A 17,451-nucleotide genomic window follows, 5' to 3' on the forward strand; every position below is an offset into this window, starting at 1 on the left:
GATTATTTTTGGACCGGGGCACCCAGTTTACGGCCGAGATTACCCACCAGTTCTGGAGGGCATGTGGGGTGAAACCCATTGTAAATTCCGCTTATCACCCTCAGCATAATGGGCTCTCTGAACGGTTTAATGGAACACTAAAACAGATGCTCCGCACGTTCATGGATACCGAGAAGAACTGGGAGCGGTTTCTACTCCATTTGCTTTTCGCCTACCGGGAGGTACCTCAGGAGTCCACGGGGTTCTCTCCCTTTGAATTATTATTTGGAAGGAGGGTACGGGGTCCTCTAGACTTAATCCGAGAGCATTGGGAGAGGGAAGTCACTAGTGACGGTACTCCTATCGTACAATACGTGCTGGAGTTTAGGGAGCGCCTGGAGGCCCTGACTCGGACCGTCCGCTCCAACCTCCAGGTGGCTCAAACCCGTCAGCACCGTTGGTATGATAGGGGCGCCAGGGACCTCAGTTTTTAGACTGGGCAGAAGCTAATCTTAAAACCGGTCAAAAATGATAAACTGCAGGCCTCCTGGCAGGGCCCATACAAGGTGGTGGAACAAATCTGTGACACCACCTATGTGATCGGCCCATGTACTGGAGCAGGCGGTAAACGCATGCTCCATGTAAATATGTTGAAGCCGTACCATGAACGCGCAGAGGAGGTGAATGCTATTTGCGCCCCTGCCGTGGATGACGCAGACAATTTACCTCTTCCCGACCTCCTAGGAATGAAGAACCGGAACAAAGGTCTGGGAGAGGTACAATTGGGTGAGCGGTTAAGTCCTCAGGAACGAGCTCAAATAGTGGAGCTACTGCAGGAAAAGAGAGACACGTTCTCCAACGTGCCTGGATATACCCGACTTGCCACCCATAGGGTAGAAACCCAAGGTCACCTCGGATCGTCCTGACTCAGATCGTCCGCTCCAACCTTCAGGCGGCTCAAACCTGTCAGCGCCGTTGGTATGATAGGGGCGCCAGGGACCGCAGTTTTCAGACTGGACAGAAGGTGCTAATCTTAAAACCGGTCAAAAATGATAAACTGCAGGACTCCTGGCAGGGCCCATACAAGGTGGTGGAACAAATCTGTGACACCACCTATGTGATCGGCCCATGTACTGGAGCAGGCGGTAGACGCATGCAGAGGAGGTGAATGCTATTTGCGCCCCTGCCGCGGACGACACAGACAGTGTACCTCTTCCCGACCTCCTAGGAATGAAGAACCGGAACGAAGGTCTGGAAGAGGTACAATTGGGTGAGCGGTTAAGTCCTCGGGAACGAGCTCAAATAGCAGAGCTACTGCAGGAAAAGAGAGACACGTTCTCCAACGTGCCTGGATATACCAGACTGGCCACCCATAGGGTAGAAACCCCAGGTCACCTCCCCATGCATCAACCTCCTTACCGCATACCAGAATCGGTGAAAGAACATATGCGGAAGGAGATTGACGAGATGCTACAGTTAGGAGTGATTGAGCAGTCGGACAGCCCCTGGGCCTCGCCGGTAGTTCTAGTGCCGAAGCGGGATGGCACGACCCGCTTCTGCGTAGACTACCGGAAACTTAATGATAAAACCGTCTCTGACGCCTACCCTATGCCCCAGATAGATGAGCTCCTGGATAAAATGGCTCGAGGTCAGTACCTCACCACCATAGATTTGTGTAAGGGGTACTGGCAGATCCCACTAGCCGAGGATGCCATCCCCAAGTCGGCGTTCGTCACCCCGTTTGGCCTGCACCAATTCAAGGTCATGCCATTTGGGATGAAGAACGCTCTGGCTACTTTCCAGCGAATGGTGGATCGGCTACTGGAATGGTCCCAAGAGTAGGCATGCGCCTATTTAGATGACATAGCTATATTTAGCAGCTCCTGGGACGAGCATTTGAACCATATAGGGGCGATCCTAGATCGCATTAGGGAGGCAGGATTAACCCTTAAGCCTAACAAATGCCATATAGGGATGGCGGAGGTCCAGTACCTAGGGCACCAAGTAGGTAGCGGGCAGCAGAAGCCCGAACTGGCCAAGGTAGAGGCCGTAGCTAAGTGGCCCACTCCCCATACCAAGACCCAAGTGCTAGCTTTTCTATGTACCGCAGGCTATTATAGGAAGTTCATACCCAATTATAGTACCCTACCCAAACCCCTCACCCTTAAAAACCTTCCTAAGATTGTTACCTGGAGCCCAGAGTGTGAACAAGCATTCCAAGAACTGAAAAACGCTCTCGTAAATGCCCCTATCCTTGCTGCCCCGGATCCAACTAAATGCTTTCTCGTCCATACAGACGCTTCTATGTTTGGATTGGGAGCCGTGCTGAGCCAAGTCGGGGCTGATGGCGGCGAGTACCCCGAGAAGTTAGCTATGCTGCCATCGAAAAGGAATGCCTGGCCGTGGTGTGGGCCCTCAAGAAACTTCAGCCGTATCTATATGGACAACAATTCTCCCTGCTAACAGATCACAACCCGTTGGTGTGGCTGAACAGGGTATCCGGAGACAATGCCCAGCTGTTGCGCTGGAGTTTGGCGCTGCAGCCGTTTGACTTAACAATCCATTACCGCCCTGGGAAGCAAAACGGCAACGCCGACGGGTTGTCCAGACAAACCGAACTTGAACCTTGATCTGTGAACACTCCTCCGGACCTCCCCAAGCCAATCCGTTTGGATCAGACTGGGTATGCCGGTTTGGTTCTGGGGGAGCATTGTGGCAAACCTCGCCACTTATGAACTATGCGGGAATTGTTATTTAGGCTAATGGTTAAAATGTATGTTAAACTGTATGTTACTGTAATATGATTATATGTTTGATGATGTCATTGTATCAGTTCGGAAACCCCTTGTAGGGGAGACTGTTTTAAAAAGTTGGTTGTTTTTGCCGTTGATAAAGAAGTCGTTAACTCCCAGGCTATGTGTCGTCTAGTTCTTGGTGGAAATGGATTATTATTACAATTACCAAGAGTAGTTACTTGCTTGTCTCTGCTTACCCAAAAGATATTACAGATCCTACTGCCTCTCCGCTACAATTACCAAGAGTAGTTACTTGCTTGTCTCTGCCTACCCAAAAGGTATTACAAATCCTACTGCCTCTCTGCTACACAAACCTTCCCCTTAAGCCCACTTCTAATATCACTTATGAACATATTAAACAAAACAGGCCCAAGAACTGACCCGTGGGGAACACCACTAGTAACTGATGCCGCATTTGAATGTACTCCATTAATTGAAACCCTCTGTCTGTCTTTAAGCCAGCATTGTACCCACTTAACAATCTTAGCATCTATACCAAGGCAATACATTTTGTGAATAAGTTTGTTGTGTGGGATAGTGTCAAATTCTTTGCTAAAGTCTAGATATGCAACATCTACGGCTCCTCCCTGGTCTATTATTTTAGTTACATGGTTAGATGTTGCGTAGATAGAAGTATAGATAGGTCGTATACATGTAATATACAGACTGACCCCTCTACCTGCAGCCTCAGATGTTGTATAGATAGAGGAATAGATAGGTCATATACATGTAATATACAGACTGACCCCTCTATCTGCAGCCTCAGATGTTGTGTAGATAGAGGAATAGATAGTTCATATACATGTAATATACAGACTGACCCCTCTATCTGCAGCCTCAGATGTTGTGTAGATAGAAGTATAGATAGGTCATATACATGTAATATACAGACTGACCCCTCTACCTGCAGCCTCAGATGTTGTGTAGATAGAAGTATAGATATGTCATATACATGTAATATACAGACTGATCCCTCTATCTGCAGCCTCAGATGTTGTATAGATAGAGGAATAGATAGGTCATATACATGTAATATACAGACTGACCCCTCTATCTGCAGCCTCAGATGTTGTGTAGATAGAAGTATAGATAGGTCATATACATGTAATATACAGACTGACCCCTCTATCTGCAGCCTCAGATGTTGTGTAGATAGAAATATAGATAGGTCATATACATGTAATATACAGACTGATCCCTCTATCTGCAGCCTCAGATGTTGTGTAGATAGAGGAATAGATAGGTCATATACATGTAATATACAGACTGACCCCTCTATCTGCAGCCTCAGATGTTGCGTAGATAAAAGTATAGATATGTCATATACATGTAATATACAGACTGATCCCTCTAAAGGCAGCCTCAGATGTTGTGTAGATAGAAGTATAGATAGGTCATATACATGTAATATACAGACTGATCCCTCTATCTGCAGCCTCAGATGTTGTGTAGATAGAAGTATAGATAGGTCATATACATGTAATATACAGACTGATCCCTCTATCTGCAGCCTCAGATGTTGTGTAGATAGAAGTATAGATAGGTCATATACATGTAATATACAGACTGATCCCTCTATCTGCAGCCTCAGATGTTGTGTAGATAGAAGTATAGATAGGTCATATACATGTAATATACAGACTGATCCCTCTATCTGCAGCCTCAGATGTTGCGTAGATAGAAGTATAGATAGGTCATATACATGTAATATACAGACTGATCCCTCTAAAGGCAGCCTCAGATGTTGTATAGATAGAGGAATAGATAGGTCATATACATGTAATATACAGACTGATCCCTCTACCTGCAGCCTCAGATGTTGTATAGATAGAGGAATAGATAGGTCATATACATGTAATATACAGACTGACCCCTCTATCTGCAGCCTCAGATGTTGTGTAGATAGAAGTATAGATATGTCATATACATGTAATATACAGACTGATCCCTCTAAAGGCAGCCTCAGATGTTGTATAGATAGAAGTATAGATAGGTCATATACATGTAATATACAGACTGACCCCTCTATCTGCAGCCTCAGATGTTGTATAGATAGAGGAATAGATAGGTCATATACATGTAATATACAGACTGACCCCTCTATCTGCAGCCTCAGATGTTGTGTAGATAGAAGTATAGATAGGTCGTATACATGTAATATACAGACTGATCCCCTCTATCTGCAGCCTCAGATGTTGTGTAGATAGAAGTATAGATAGGTCATATACATGTAATATACAGACTGACCCCTCTATCTGCAGCCTCAGATGTTGTATAGATAGAGGAATAGATAGGTCATATACATGTAATATACAGACTGACCCCTCTATCTGCAGCCTCAGATGTTGTGTAGATAGAGGAATAGATAGGTCATATACATGTAATATACAGACTGACCCCTCTATCTGCAGCCTCAGATGTTGTGTAGATAGAAGTATAGATAGGTCATATACATGTAATATACAGACTGACCCCTCTATCTGCAGCCTCAGATGTTGTGTAGATAAAAGTATAGATATGTCGTATACATGTAATATACAGACTGACCCCTCTAAAGGCAGCCTCAGATGTTGTGTAGATAGAAGTATAGATAGGTCATATACATGTAATATACAGACTGATCCCTCTATCTGCAGCCTCAGATGTTGTGTAGATAGAAGTATAGATAGGTCATATACATGTAATATACAGACTGATCCCTCTAAAGGCAGCCTCAGATGTTGTGTAGATAGAAGTATAGATAGGTCATATACATGTAATATACAGACTGACCCCTCTATCTGCAGCCTCAGATGTTGTATAGATAGAGGAATAGATAGGTCATATACATGTAATATACAGACTGACCCCTCTATCTGCAGCCTCAGATGTTGTGTAGATAGAGGAATAGATAGTTCATATACATGTAATATACAGACTGACCCCTCTATCTGCAGCCTCAGATGTTGTGTAGATAGAAGTATAGATAGGTCATATACATGTAATATACAGACTGACCCCTCTATCTGCAGCCTCAGATGTTGTGTAGATAGAGGAATAGATAGGTCATATACATGTAATATACAGACTGACCCCTCTATCTGCAGCCTCAGATGTTGTGTAGATAGAAGTATAGATAGGTCATATACATGTAATATACAGACTGACCCCTCTATCTGCAGCCTCAGATGTTGTATAGATAGAGGAATAGATAGGTCATATACATGTAATATACAGACTGACCCCTCTATCTGCAGCCTCAGATGTTGTGTAGATAGAAGTATAGATAGGTCATATACATGTAATATACAGACTGACCCCTCTATCTGCAGCCTCAGATGTTGTGTAGATAGAAGTATAGATAGGTCATATACATGTAATATACAGACTGATCCCTCTATCTGCAGCCTCAGATGTTGTGTAGATAGAAGTATAGATAGGTCATATACATGTAATATACAGACTGACCCCTCTATCTGCAGCCTCAGATGTTGTGTAGATAGAAGTATAGATAGGTCATATACATGTAATATACAGACTGATCCCTCTAAAGGCAGCCTCAGATGTTGTGTAGATAGAAGTATAGATAGGTCATATACATGTAATATACAGACTGATCCCTCTATCTGCAGCCTCAGATGTTGTGTAGATAGAAGTATAGATAGGTCATATACATGTAATATACAGACTGACCCCTCTATCTGCAGCCTCAGATGTTGTGTAGATAGAGGAATAGATAGGTCATATACATGTAATACACAGACTGACCCCTCTATCTGCAGCCTCAGATGTTGTGTAGATAGAAGTATAGATAGGTCATATACATGTAATATACAGACTGATCCCTCTAAAGGCAGCCTCAGATGTTGTGTAGATAGAAGTATAGATAGGTCATATATATGTAATATACAGACTGATCCCTCTATCTGCAGCCTCAGATGTTGTGTAGATAGAAGTATAGATAGGTCATATACATGTAATATACAGACTGACCCCTCTATCTGCAGCCTCAGATGTTGTGTAGATAGAAGTATAGATAGGTCATATACATGTAATATACAGACTGACCCCTCTATCTGCAGCCTCAGATGTTGTGTAGATAGAAGTATAGATAGGTCATATACATGTAATATACAGACTGACCCCTCTATCTGCAGCCTCAGATGTTGTGTAGATAGAAATATAGATATGTCATATACATGTAATATACAGACTGATCCCTCTATCTGCAGCCTCAGATGTTGTGTAGATAAAAGTATAGATATGTCGTATACATGTAATATACAGACTGACCCCTCTAAAGGCAGCCTCAGATGTTGTGTAGATAGAAGTATAGATAGGTCATATACATGTAATATACAGACTGACCCCTCTATCTGCAGCCTCAGATGTTGTGTAGATAGAAGTATAGATAGGTCATATACATGTAATATACAGACTGACCCCTCTATCTGCAGCCTCAGATGTTGTATAGATAGAGGAATAGATAGGTCATATACATGTAATATACAGACTGATCCCTCTATCTGCAGCCTCAGATGTTGTGTAGATAGAGGAATAGATAGGTCATATACATGTAATATACAGACTGATCCCTCTATCTGCAGCCTCAGATGTTGTGTAGATAGAAGTATAGATAGGTCATATACATGTAATATACAGACTGACCCCTCTATCTGCAGCCTCAGATGTTGTGTAGATAGAAGTATAGATAGGTCATATACATGTAATATACAGACTGATCCCTCTATCTGCAGCCTCAGATGTTGTGTAGATAGAAGTATAGATAGGTCATATACATGTAATATACAGACTGATCCCTCTAAAGGCAGCCTCAGATGTTGTGTAGATAGAAGTATAGATAGGTCATATACATGTAATATACAGACTGACCCCTCTATCTGCAGCCTCAGATGTTGTATAGATAGAGGAATAGATAGGTCATATACATGTAATATACAGACTGACCCCTCTATCTGCAGCCTCAAATGTTGTATAGATAGAGGAATAGATAGGTCATATACATGTAATATACAGACTGACCCCTCTATCTGCAGCCTCAGATGTTGTATAGATAGAGGAATAGATAGGTCATATACATGTAATATACAGACTGACCCCTCTATCTGCAGCCTCAGATGTTGCGTAGATAGAAGTATAGATAGGTCATATACATGTAATATACAGACTGATCCCCTCTATCTGCAGCCTCAGATGTTGTATAGATAGAGGAATAGATAGGTCATATACATGTAATATACAGACTGACCCCTCTATCTGCAGCCTCAGATGTTGCGTAGATAGAAGTATAGATAGGTCATATACATGTAATATACAGACTGATCCCTCTATCTGCAGCCTCAGATGTTGTATAGATAGAGGAATAGATAGGTCATATACATGTAATATACAGACTGATCCCTCTAAAGGCAGCCTCAGATGTTGTGTAGATAGAAGTATAGATAGGTCATATACATGTAATATACAGACTGATCCCTCTAAAGGCAGCCTCAGATGTTGTGTAGATAGAAGTATAGATAGGTCATATACATGTAATATACAGACTGATCCCTCTATCTGCAGCCTCAGATGTTGTGTAGATAAAAGTATAGATATGTCGTATACATGTAATATACAGACTGATCCCTCTATCTGCAGCCTCAGATGTTGTGTAGATAAAAGTATAGATATGTCGTATACATGTAATATACAGACTGATCCCTCTATCTGCAGCCTCAGATGTTGTGTAGATAAAAGTATAGATATGTCGTATACATGTAATATACAGACTGATCCCTCTAAAGGCAGCCTCAGATGTTGTGTAGATAGAAGTATAGATATGTTGTATACATGTAATATACAGACTGATCCCTCTAAAGGCAGCCTCAGATGTTGTGTAGATAGAAGTATAGATAGGTCATATACATGTAATATACAGACTGATCCCTCTATCTGCAGCCTCAGATGTTGTGTAGATAGAAGTATAGATATGTCATATACATGTAATATACAGACTGACCCCTCTATCTGCAGCCTCAGATGTTGTGTAGATAGAAGTATAGATAGGTCATATACATGTAATATACAGACTGATCCCTCTAAAGGCAGCCTCAGATGTTGTGTAGATAGAAGTATAGATAGGTCATATACATGTAATATACAGACTGACCCCTCTATCTGCAGCCTCAGATGTTGCGTAGATAGAAGTATAGATATGTCATATACATGTAATATACAGACTGACCCCTCTATCTGCAGCCTCAGATGTTGTGTAGATAAAAGTATAGATATGTCGTATACATGTAATATACAGACTGATCCCTCTAAAGGCAGCCTCAGATGTTGTGTAGATAGAAGTATAGATATGTCATATACATGTAATATACAGACTGACCCCTCTACCTGCAGCCTCAGATGTTGTATAGATAGAGGAATAGATAGGTCGTATACATGTAATATACAGACTGACCCCTCTACCTGCAGCCTCAGATGTTGTGTAGGTAGAAGTATAGATATGTCGTATACATGTAATATACAGACTGATCTCTCTATCTGCAGCCTCAGATGTTGGGTAGATAGAAGTAGGTTCCACTGCATAAAATAAATGTGCTTTTTCTTTATAGAGTAACCTGCATAGAGATGATTACTGCGTTAGCCAGTAGTGTTCACGGACGGCAGTATCTGGCAGAGCAGGGGGTACTGGATAAAATTTCCAACATGATTCTTGGGGCAGATTCTGATCCTTTCTCTGGATTGTATTTGCCAGGTAAGTTTTCTGCTTTGTGTCCTCAACCATTCCAGTAGCTGGTTCTTTATTAATTACCCACAATCCATACAAACATGCCAGTAGCTGGTCCCTTATTAATTACCCACAATCCATACAAACATACCAGTAGCTGGTTCTTTATTAATTACCAACAATAAATACAAACATACCAGTAGCTGATCCCTTATTAATTACTCATGATCCATAAAAACATACCAGTAGCTGGTCCCTTATTAATTACTCACGATCCATATAAACATACCAGTAGCTGGTTCTTTATTAATTACCCACAATCCATACAAACATACCAGTAGCTGTTCCCTTATTAATTACCCACAATCCATACAAACATACCAGTAGCTGTTCCCTTATTAATTACCCATGATCCATACAAACATACCAGTAGCTGTTCCCTTATTAATTACCCACAATCCATATAAACATACCAGTAGCTGTTCCCTTATTAATTACCCACGATCCATGTAAACATACCAGTAGCTGGTCCCTTATTAATTACCCATGATCCATGTAAACATACCAGTAGCTGGTCCTTTATCAATTACCCACGATCCATATAAACATACCAGTAGCTGGTCCCTTATTAATTACCCACAATCCATACAAACATACCAGTAGATGGTCCCTTATTAATTACCCACAATCCATACAAACATACCAGTAGCTGGCCCCTTATCAATTACCCACGATCCATACAAACATACCAGTAGCTGGCCCCTTATCAATTACCCACTATCCATATAAACAAACCAGTAGCTGGTCCCTTATCAATTACCCATGATCCATACAAACATACCAGTAACTGTTCCCTTATTAATTACCAACGATCCATACAAACATACCAGTAGCTGGTCCCTTATCTATTACCCACGATCCATACAAACATACCGGTAGCTTTTCCCTTATCAATTACTCATGATCCATACCAGTAGCTGGTCCCTTATTAATTACCCACAATCCATACAAACATACCAGTAGCTGGTTCCTTATTAATTACCCACAATCCATACAAACATACCAGTAGCTGGTCCCTTATTAATTACCCACAATCCATACAAACATACCAGTAGCTGGTCCCTTATTAATTACCCACAATCCATACAAACATACCAGTAGCTGGTCCCTTATTAATTATCCACAATCCATACAAACATACCAGTAGCTGGTCTCTTATTAATTACCCACAATCCATGCAAACATACCAGTAGCTGGTTCTTTAGCAATTACCCACAATCCATACGAACATACCAGTAGCTGGTCCCTTATTAATTACCCACAATCCATACAAACATACCAGTAGCTGGTCCCTTATTAATTACCCACAATCCATACAAACATACCAGTAGCTGGTCCCTTATTAATTACCCACAATCCATACAAACATACCAGTAGCTGGTCCCTTATTAATTACCCACAATCCATACAAACATACCAGTAGCTGGTCCCTTATTAATTACCCACAATCCATACAAACATACCAGTAGCTGGTCCTTTATTAATTACCCACAATCCATACAAACATACCAGTAGCTGTTCCCTTATTAATTACCCACAATCCATACAAACATACCAGTAGCTGTTCCCTTATTAATTACCCATGATCCATACAAACATACCAGTAGCTGTTCCCTTATTAATTACCCACAATCCATATAAACATACCAGTAGCTGTTCCCTTATTAATTACCCACGATCCATGTAAACATACCAGTAGCTGGTCCCTTATTAATTACCCATGATCCATGTAAACATACCAGTAGCTGGTCCTTTATCAATTACCCACGATCCATATAAACATATCAGTAGCTGGTCCCTTATTAATTACCCACCATCCATACAAACATACCAGTAGCTGGTTCTTTATTAATTACCCACAATCCATACAAACATACCAGTAGCTGGTCCCTTATTACTCACGATCCATGTAAACATACCAGTAGCTGGTTCTTTATCAATTACCCACAATCCATACAAACATACCAGTAGCTGGTCCATTATTAATTACCCACAATCCATACAAACATACCAGTAGCTGGTCCCTTATTAATTACCCACCATCCATACAAACATACCAGTAGCTGGTTCTTTATTAATTAGCCACAATCCTTACAAACATACCAGTATCTGGTCCCTTATTACTCACGATCCATGTAAAAATACCAGTAGCTGGTTCTTTATCAATTACCCACAATCCATACAAACATACCAGTAGCTGGTCCCTTATTAATTACCCACAATCCATACAAACATACCAGTAGCTGGTCCCTTATTAATTACCCACAATCCATACAAACATACCAGTAGCTGGTCCCCTATCAATTACCCACGATCCATATAAATATACCAGTAGCTGGTCCCTTATTAATTACCCACCATCCATACAAACATACCAGTAGCTGGTTCTTTATTAATTACCCACAATCCATACAAACATACCAGTAGCTGGTCCCTTATTACTCACGATCCATGTAAACATACCAGTAGCTGGTTCTTTATCAATTACCCACAATCCATACAAACATACCAGTAGCTGTTCCCTTATTAATTACCCACAATCCATACAAACATACCAGTAGCTGTTCCCTTATTAATTACCCACGATCCATATAAACATACCAGTAGCTGTTCCCTTATTAATTACCCACGATCCATGTAAACATACCAGTAGCTGTTCCCTTTTTAATTACCCACGATCCATGTAAACATACCAGTAGCTGTTCCCTTATTAATTACCCACGATCCATGTAAACATACCAGTAGCTGGTCCCTTATTAATTACCCACCATCCATACAAACATACCAGTAGCTGGTTCTTTATTAATTACCCACAATCCATACAAACATACCAGTAGCTGGTCCCTTATTACTCATGATCCATGTAAACATACCAGTAGCTGGAGCCTTATTAATTACCCACAATCCATACAAACATACCAGTAGCTGGACCCTTATTAATTACCCATCAATGAATGCCCATCATTTTGGTACACAGTGACATTTTAATCCATGTCTGTCTTTGTTGTCTGGGTTTCCTGCTTTTTTTCCAGTTTCTTGGTTGACTCTACAGAAACAAGCGTGTAGAGGAGAGGGTATTGTAGAGGCAGAAGTCCCCATTCCCTCACAGTTGTGCCAGAGGTGATATGGTTCTTCGTGTCACAAAATGAATTTACTGACCATCAGAATTACGTTTTGTTATAGTGTGTGAATGTCCATGAAAGTTGAATTACATAACGCTATATAAAGGTCATTTGACTATTTAGCAGTTGGTTAAAACCATGAAGCATTTCAGATACTTTCCATAATGCAAGAATAAAGCTCTCTATATAGCTCTCTGCATGAATGTGTATTTTACGTTTGTCTTTTTGTCTCAGTCTCTCTGTCTCTCAGCATATGTGTATATATAGGGAAATGAATTTACTTCTATGCATCAGAAGTGAATCACACTGTGCAGTCTTGGAACAGACTTTTTAAAATCTGTTTTAAATGTTCATTATTTCTGTTTGCAGAAGCTAATCTGGCGCAGATATAGCTGAACTTCTACTGGTATCACTCTTAAGCTTTGCAGTGGAGAAACTACAGTTTTCAGATTTAAAGTGCAGACAAAACAGGCAACAGCAATAAAGTGGCTTTATTAGGCATAAGTAAAGCTTTTATGGGCGATTTCTAAGTTTAACGTGTCTATAAGTTTTTACGTGTCTAAGTTTTTAACGTGCCTATAAGCAAGGCCACATGAAACAAAACCTATAAAAATGTTGATGGGTTGATGGTGAGGAGTAGGATAACTCTATAGCAGTGGATTGGTTAATGCTATAATCTTTTCTCTATAGGTTTGGTGAAGTTTTTCGGGAGTCTGGCGATCATGGACAGCGCCCAGCATATTTGCGAACACTATCCTGCATTCCTTAATAAAGTCTTTGATATGGCGGAAGGCCACGATAGCACTATGGTAGTGGTGGCTTTGGATACACTCGCTGTCTTGGGCTCAAATATGGAGGGGAAACTTGTTCTCCAGAAGACAGGTTGACTTTTTATCTATCTTAAAACAAATGTGTTACAATGTAAACCTATACTATAACTTTATTATACTACATCTGTGCACATTTTCTTCATACGTGTTACAATGTAAACCTATACTATAACTTTATTATACTACATCTGTGCACATTTTCTTCATACGTGTTACAATGTAAACCTATACTATAACTTTATTATACTACATCTGTGCACATTTTCTTCATACGTGTTACAATGTAAACCTATACTATAACTTTATTATACTACATCTGTGCACATTTTCTTCATACGTGTTACAATGTAAACCTATACTATAACTTTATTATACTACATCTGTGCACATTTTCTTCATACGTGTTACAATGTAAACCTATACTATAACTTTATTATACTACATCTGTGCACATTTTCTTCATACGTGTTACAATGTAAACCTATACTATAACTTTATTATACTACATCTGTGCACATTTTCTTCATACGTGTTACAATGTAAACCTATACTATAACTTTATTATACTACATCTGTGCACATTTTCTTCATACGTGTTACAATGTAAACCTATACTATAACTTTATTATACTACATCTGTGCACATTTTCTTCATACGTGTTACAATGTAAACCTATACTATAACTTTATTATACTACATCTGTGCACATTTTCTTCATACGTGTTACAATGTAAACCTATACTATAACTTTATTATACTACATCTGTGCACATTTTCTTCATACTCTACCATATTACAGCTTTTAAGCATTAGAAATACTGACGTCAAAGAAAAATATTGTCTACCAGTAATTATCACAGCCTATTTGCTACAGACTTCTGTCTCTTCCTTGCAGATTAAATGCCTTGTATTCAAGGACGTGTACATAATAAATTCCTAAGGATTTAGTTTAAGCCAATTCCCTCATAATATGTGAAATATTTAGCAAATACTTTGTCTTCAGTAGAAGCAAGCGATAATTGTAATGCACAGTATGTTTTTATTATAGGAGTTAGGTTTCTGAATATCTTTAAACGGATAGGACACCATGCAAAGAATTCCCCAACAGAGCTCCGGGTTCGGTGCTTAGAGGCCATTTCATCTGTGCTTTACCTGCCGGTAAGTGAGTCGCTATTAGTCTAGGAGCATATTGTATTGATCTTGTGCACATGCTTAGTAACCGGTAAGTGCTTCTCTATTAGTCTAGAAGCATATTGTATTGATCTTGTGCACATGCTTAGTAACCGGTAAGTGCTTCTCTATTAGTCTAGAAGCATATTGTATTGATCTTGTGCACATGCTTAGTAACCGGTAAGTGCTTCTCTATTAGTCTAGGAGCATATTGTATTGATCTTGTGCACATGCTTAGTAACCGGTAAGTGCGTCTCTATTAGTCTAGGAGCATATTGTATTGATCTTGTGCACATGCTTAGTAACCGGTATGAGTTTAACTCAAGAGCTTTACGTCTTACTTATAGAATACGTTAAGTTCTAATCCTTAAAGGGACACTGAACCCAAATTCTTTCTTTCATGATTCAGATAGAGCAGCAATTTTAAGCATATTCTAATTTACTCCTATTAATTTTTCTTTGTTCTTTTGCTATCTTTATTTGAAAAAGAAAGCATCTAAGCTAAGGAGCCAGCCACTTTTTGGTTCAGACCCTGGACAGCATTTGTTTATTGGCGGGTTAATTTATCCAACAATCGGCAAGAACAACCCAGGTTGTTCACCAAAAATCAGCCAACTTCTAAATTTACATTCTTGCTTTTCAAATAAAGATACCAAGAGAATAAAAAATTGATAATGGGTGTAAATGAGAGAGTTGCTTAAAAGTGCATGCTGTATCTGAATCACAAAAGAAAAACATGTGGGTTCAGTGTCCCTTTAATCTTGTGCTGATCGTTTACTTTAACCCCTTGAGTTGCAGACGTTGCATGAGATACATTGCATAGCAATCTACTACCGCCTTCCCTTGTGCTCACAGGGTTAAATGAGTTATGGTGGTGATCTCCCTCTGATAATAAACCTTGTACTGTGCTCTCTGCCGGCCTACAGTTACTGGCCATGTTGCTGCACGGTCAGAAGACAGAGCTAGATTACACCTCTGGGTGTTTCACACAAATCTAAGTAATCAGACAATTTCCTGAAGGATCTCATTAAACACAACTAAGAAAATAACAGCGTAACCTTCCTATCCTCAGCCTGATCACCACACAGAAGATCTTCTCCGTATGACTGAGTCCTGGTTTACTTCCCTATCAAACCACCCTATGGATCTCTTCAGAGACATAGCAAGCCAGCCGTTCCCCGAACTGCATTGTGGGGCCCTCAAAGTGTTCACAGTAAGTTACATATTGGGGTGCTATGGGGAATCATACACAGACGACAGCTAGTAATCTATAAAGCACCTGAATGTTAGTATTGGCATTTGTTATATATGCAGGAAATAGCACATATGTACACTGCACATATATCACACATATATAATTTGTTTCACTATGGTTTTATTTAAAAATAAATCCCTTTTTGTCAAGTCTCAAGTGAGAAATAATAATTTCAGAGATAGGAGGAGAAAAGAGTGTGTGAGTGTGTGTGTGTGTGTGTATGTGTATATATATATATATATATATATATATATATATATATATATATATATACATATACATACACAGAGAAAGTCCAGCACTCGCTCACAACTAAGGTAAAAAGTAAAAATGGAAGAGTTAGTTACCGCATCTGGCCAAATGGGACACGCCCAGGTACCACGTCAAGGTCTCTTCCAAAAACCTTTGAGAAGAGCAAATGCCAGATCAGAACTTCATGGACAAAGCTTTTCTCTAGCTTCCCTACAGTTAGCCGCTGAGAGTTACGCACAGTCTCACAGTATTTGTCTTTTTTCATAGGCAATTGCAAATCAACCCTGGGCCCAGCAACTGATGATTGGGAGTCCAGGATTCATAGAATATGTGGTTGACAGAACAGTGGACCCAGACAAAGACTCAAAAGATGCCAAGTTTGAACTGGTGAAAGCTCTTGTAAACTCTAAAACCATAGCGGAAGTGTTTGGGAACCAACATTACTTGCGGCTACGCGCCTACTTGAGGGAGGGCCCTTACCACATCAAAGCCATATCCACTGTGGCTTTAGAAGGAGCGGAGTAGAAGATGCTCAGATTACTAAAGTTACCTTTTTTTTTTTTTTGTTTTGTTGCACCACTTTTCAGTGGTGTGATTTGGAGGGTCCAATGAGATCTAGAGGATGGCCAAGACAGCACTTACTTTAGAAACTAGCTTAGAGCAACGCAATATCTTCTGATTGTACCAAGATCTACAGCTTTAGTAAAGCTTGGCGCACTTTTTCCATTTCTTCTGTAGGGCTTGTCAGGGTGAGCTGGCATCAGTTGTTGTTATATGTCTATTTTTCAAGAAACAGGACTGGTTAATGCTTCATTACAAATGCAGCTGCTACAGATGATTTTCAATAGTTTTACAATAAATCATTGGTATTATACGTCTGTTGTAATTATTTCATGACTTCAGCTTCAATACAAGTGTGTGTGTGTGTGTATATGTACATATATATGTGTGTGTGTATATGTATATACATATTATATACATATTATTATTATCGGTTATTTGTAGAGCGCCAACAGATTCCGCAGCGCTATATACACATATATGTATGTGTGTGTGTATATATGTATATCTAAAAAAAATATATATGTATGTATATATGTATATATATATATATATATATATATATATATATTCACGTTGATTGGAGTAGCTGTGTTAGTCTTATTCGAGTATTGCATTGAGCAATGATACTTTTTTTATTGGACTAACTATACATTTATAAATTGACAAGCTTTCGGAAGAGTTCCTTCCTTTATCAACTCTGGAGCA

The 17,451-nt window shown here is 40.0% G+C and overlaps 1 protein-coding gene across 1 annotated transcript in view; it reads left to right on the forward strand.

Annotated features, from left to right (window-relative positions):
- PSMD5 (proteasome 26S subunit, non-ATPase 5) overlaps positions 1-17,056 on the forward strand; it is a 95,345-nt gene extending 78,289 nt beyond the window's left edge. The window contains exons 6-10 of the mRNA XM_053696233.1: positions 9,377-9,519; positions 13,365-13,556; positions 14,554-14,663; positions 15,748-15,888; positions 16,450-17,056. Coding sequence (XP_053552208.1) covers positions 9,377-9,519; positions 13,365-13,556; positions 14,554-14,663; positions 15,748-15,888; positions 16,450-16,707 — 844 coding nt within the window. The 3' untranslated portion in view covers positions 16,708-17,056. The remainder of the gene's footprint in view (positions 1-9,376; positions 9,520-13,364; positions 13,557-14,553; positions 14,664-15,747; positions 15,889-16,449) is intronic.
- Positions 17,057-17,451: the final 395 nt, after the last annotated feature.

Source organism: Bombina bombina, chromosome 12 (genome assembly GCF_027579735.1).
Source record: "Bombina bombina isolate aBomBom1 chromosome 12, aBomBom1.pri, whole genome shotgun sequence".
Classification (NCBI taxonomy): Eukaryota; Metazoa; Chordata; class Amphibia; order Anura; family Bombinatoridae; genus Bombina; species Bombina bombina.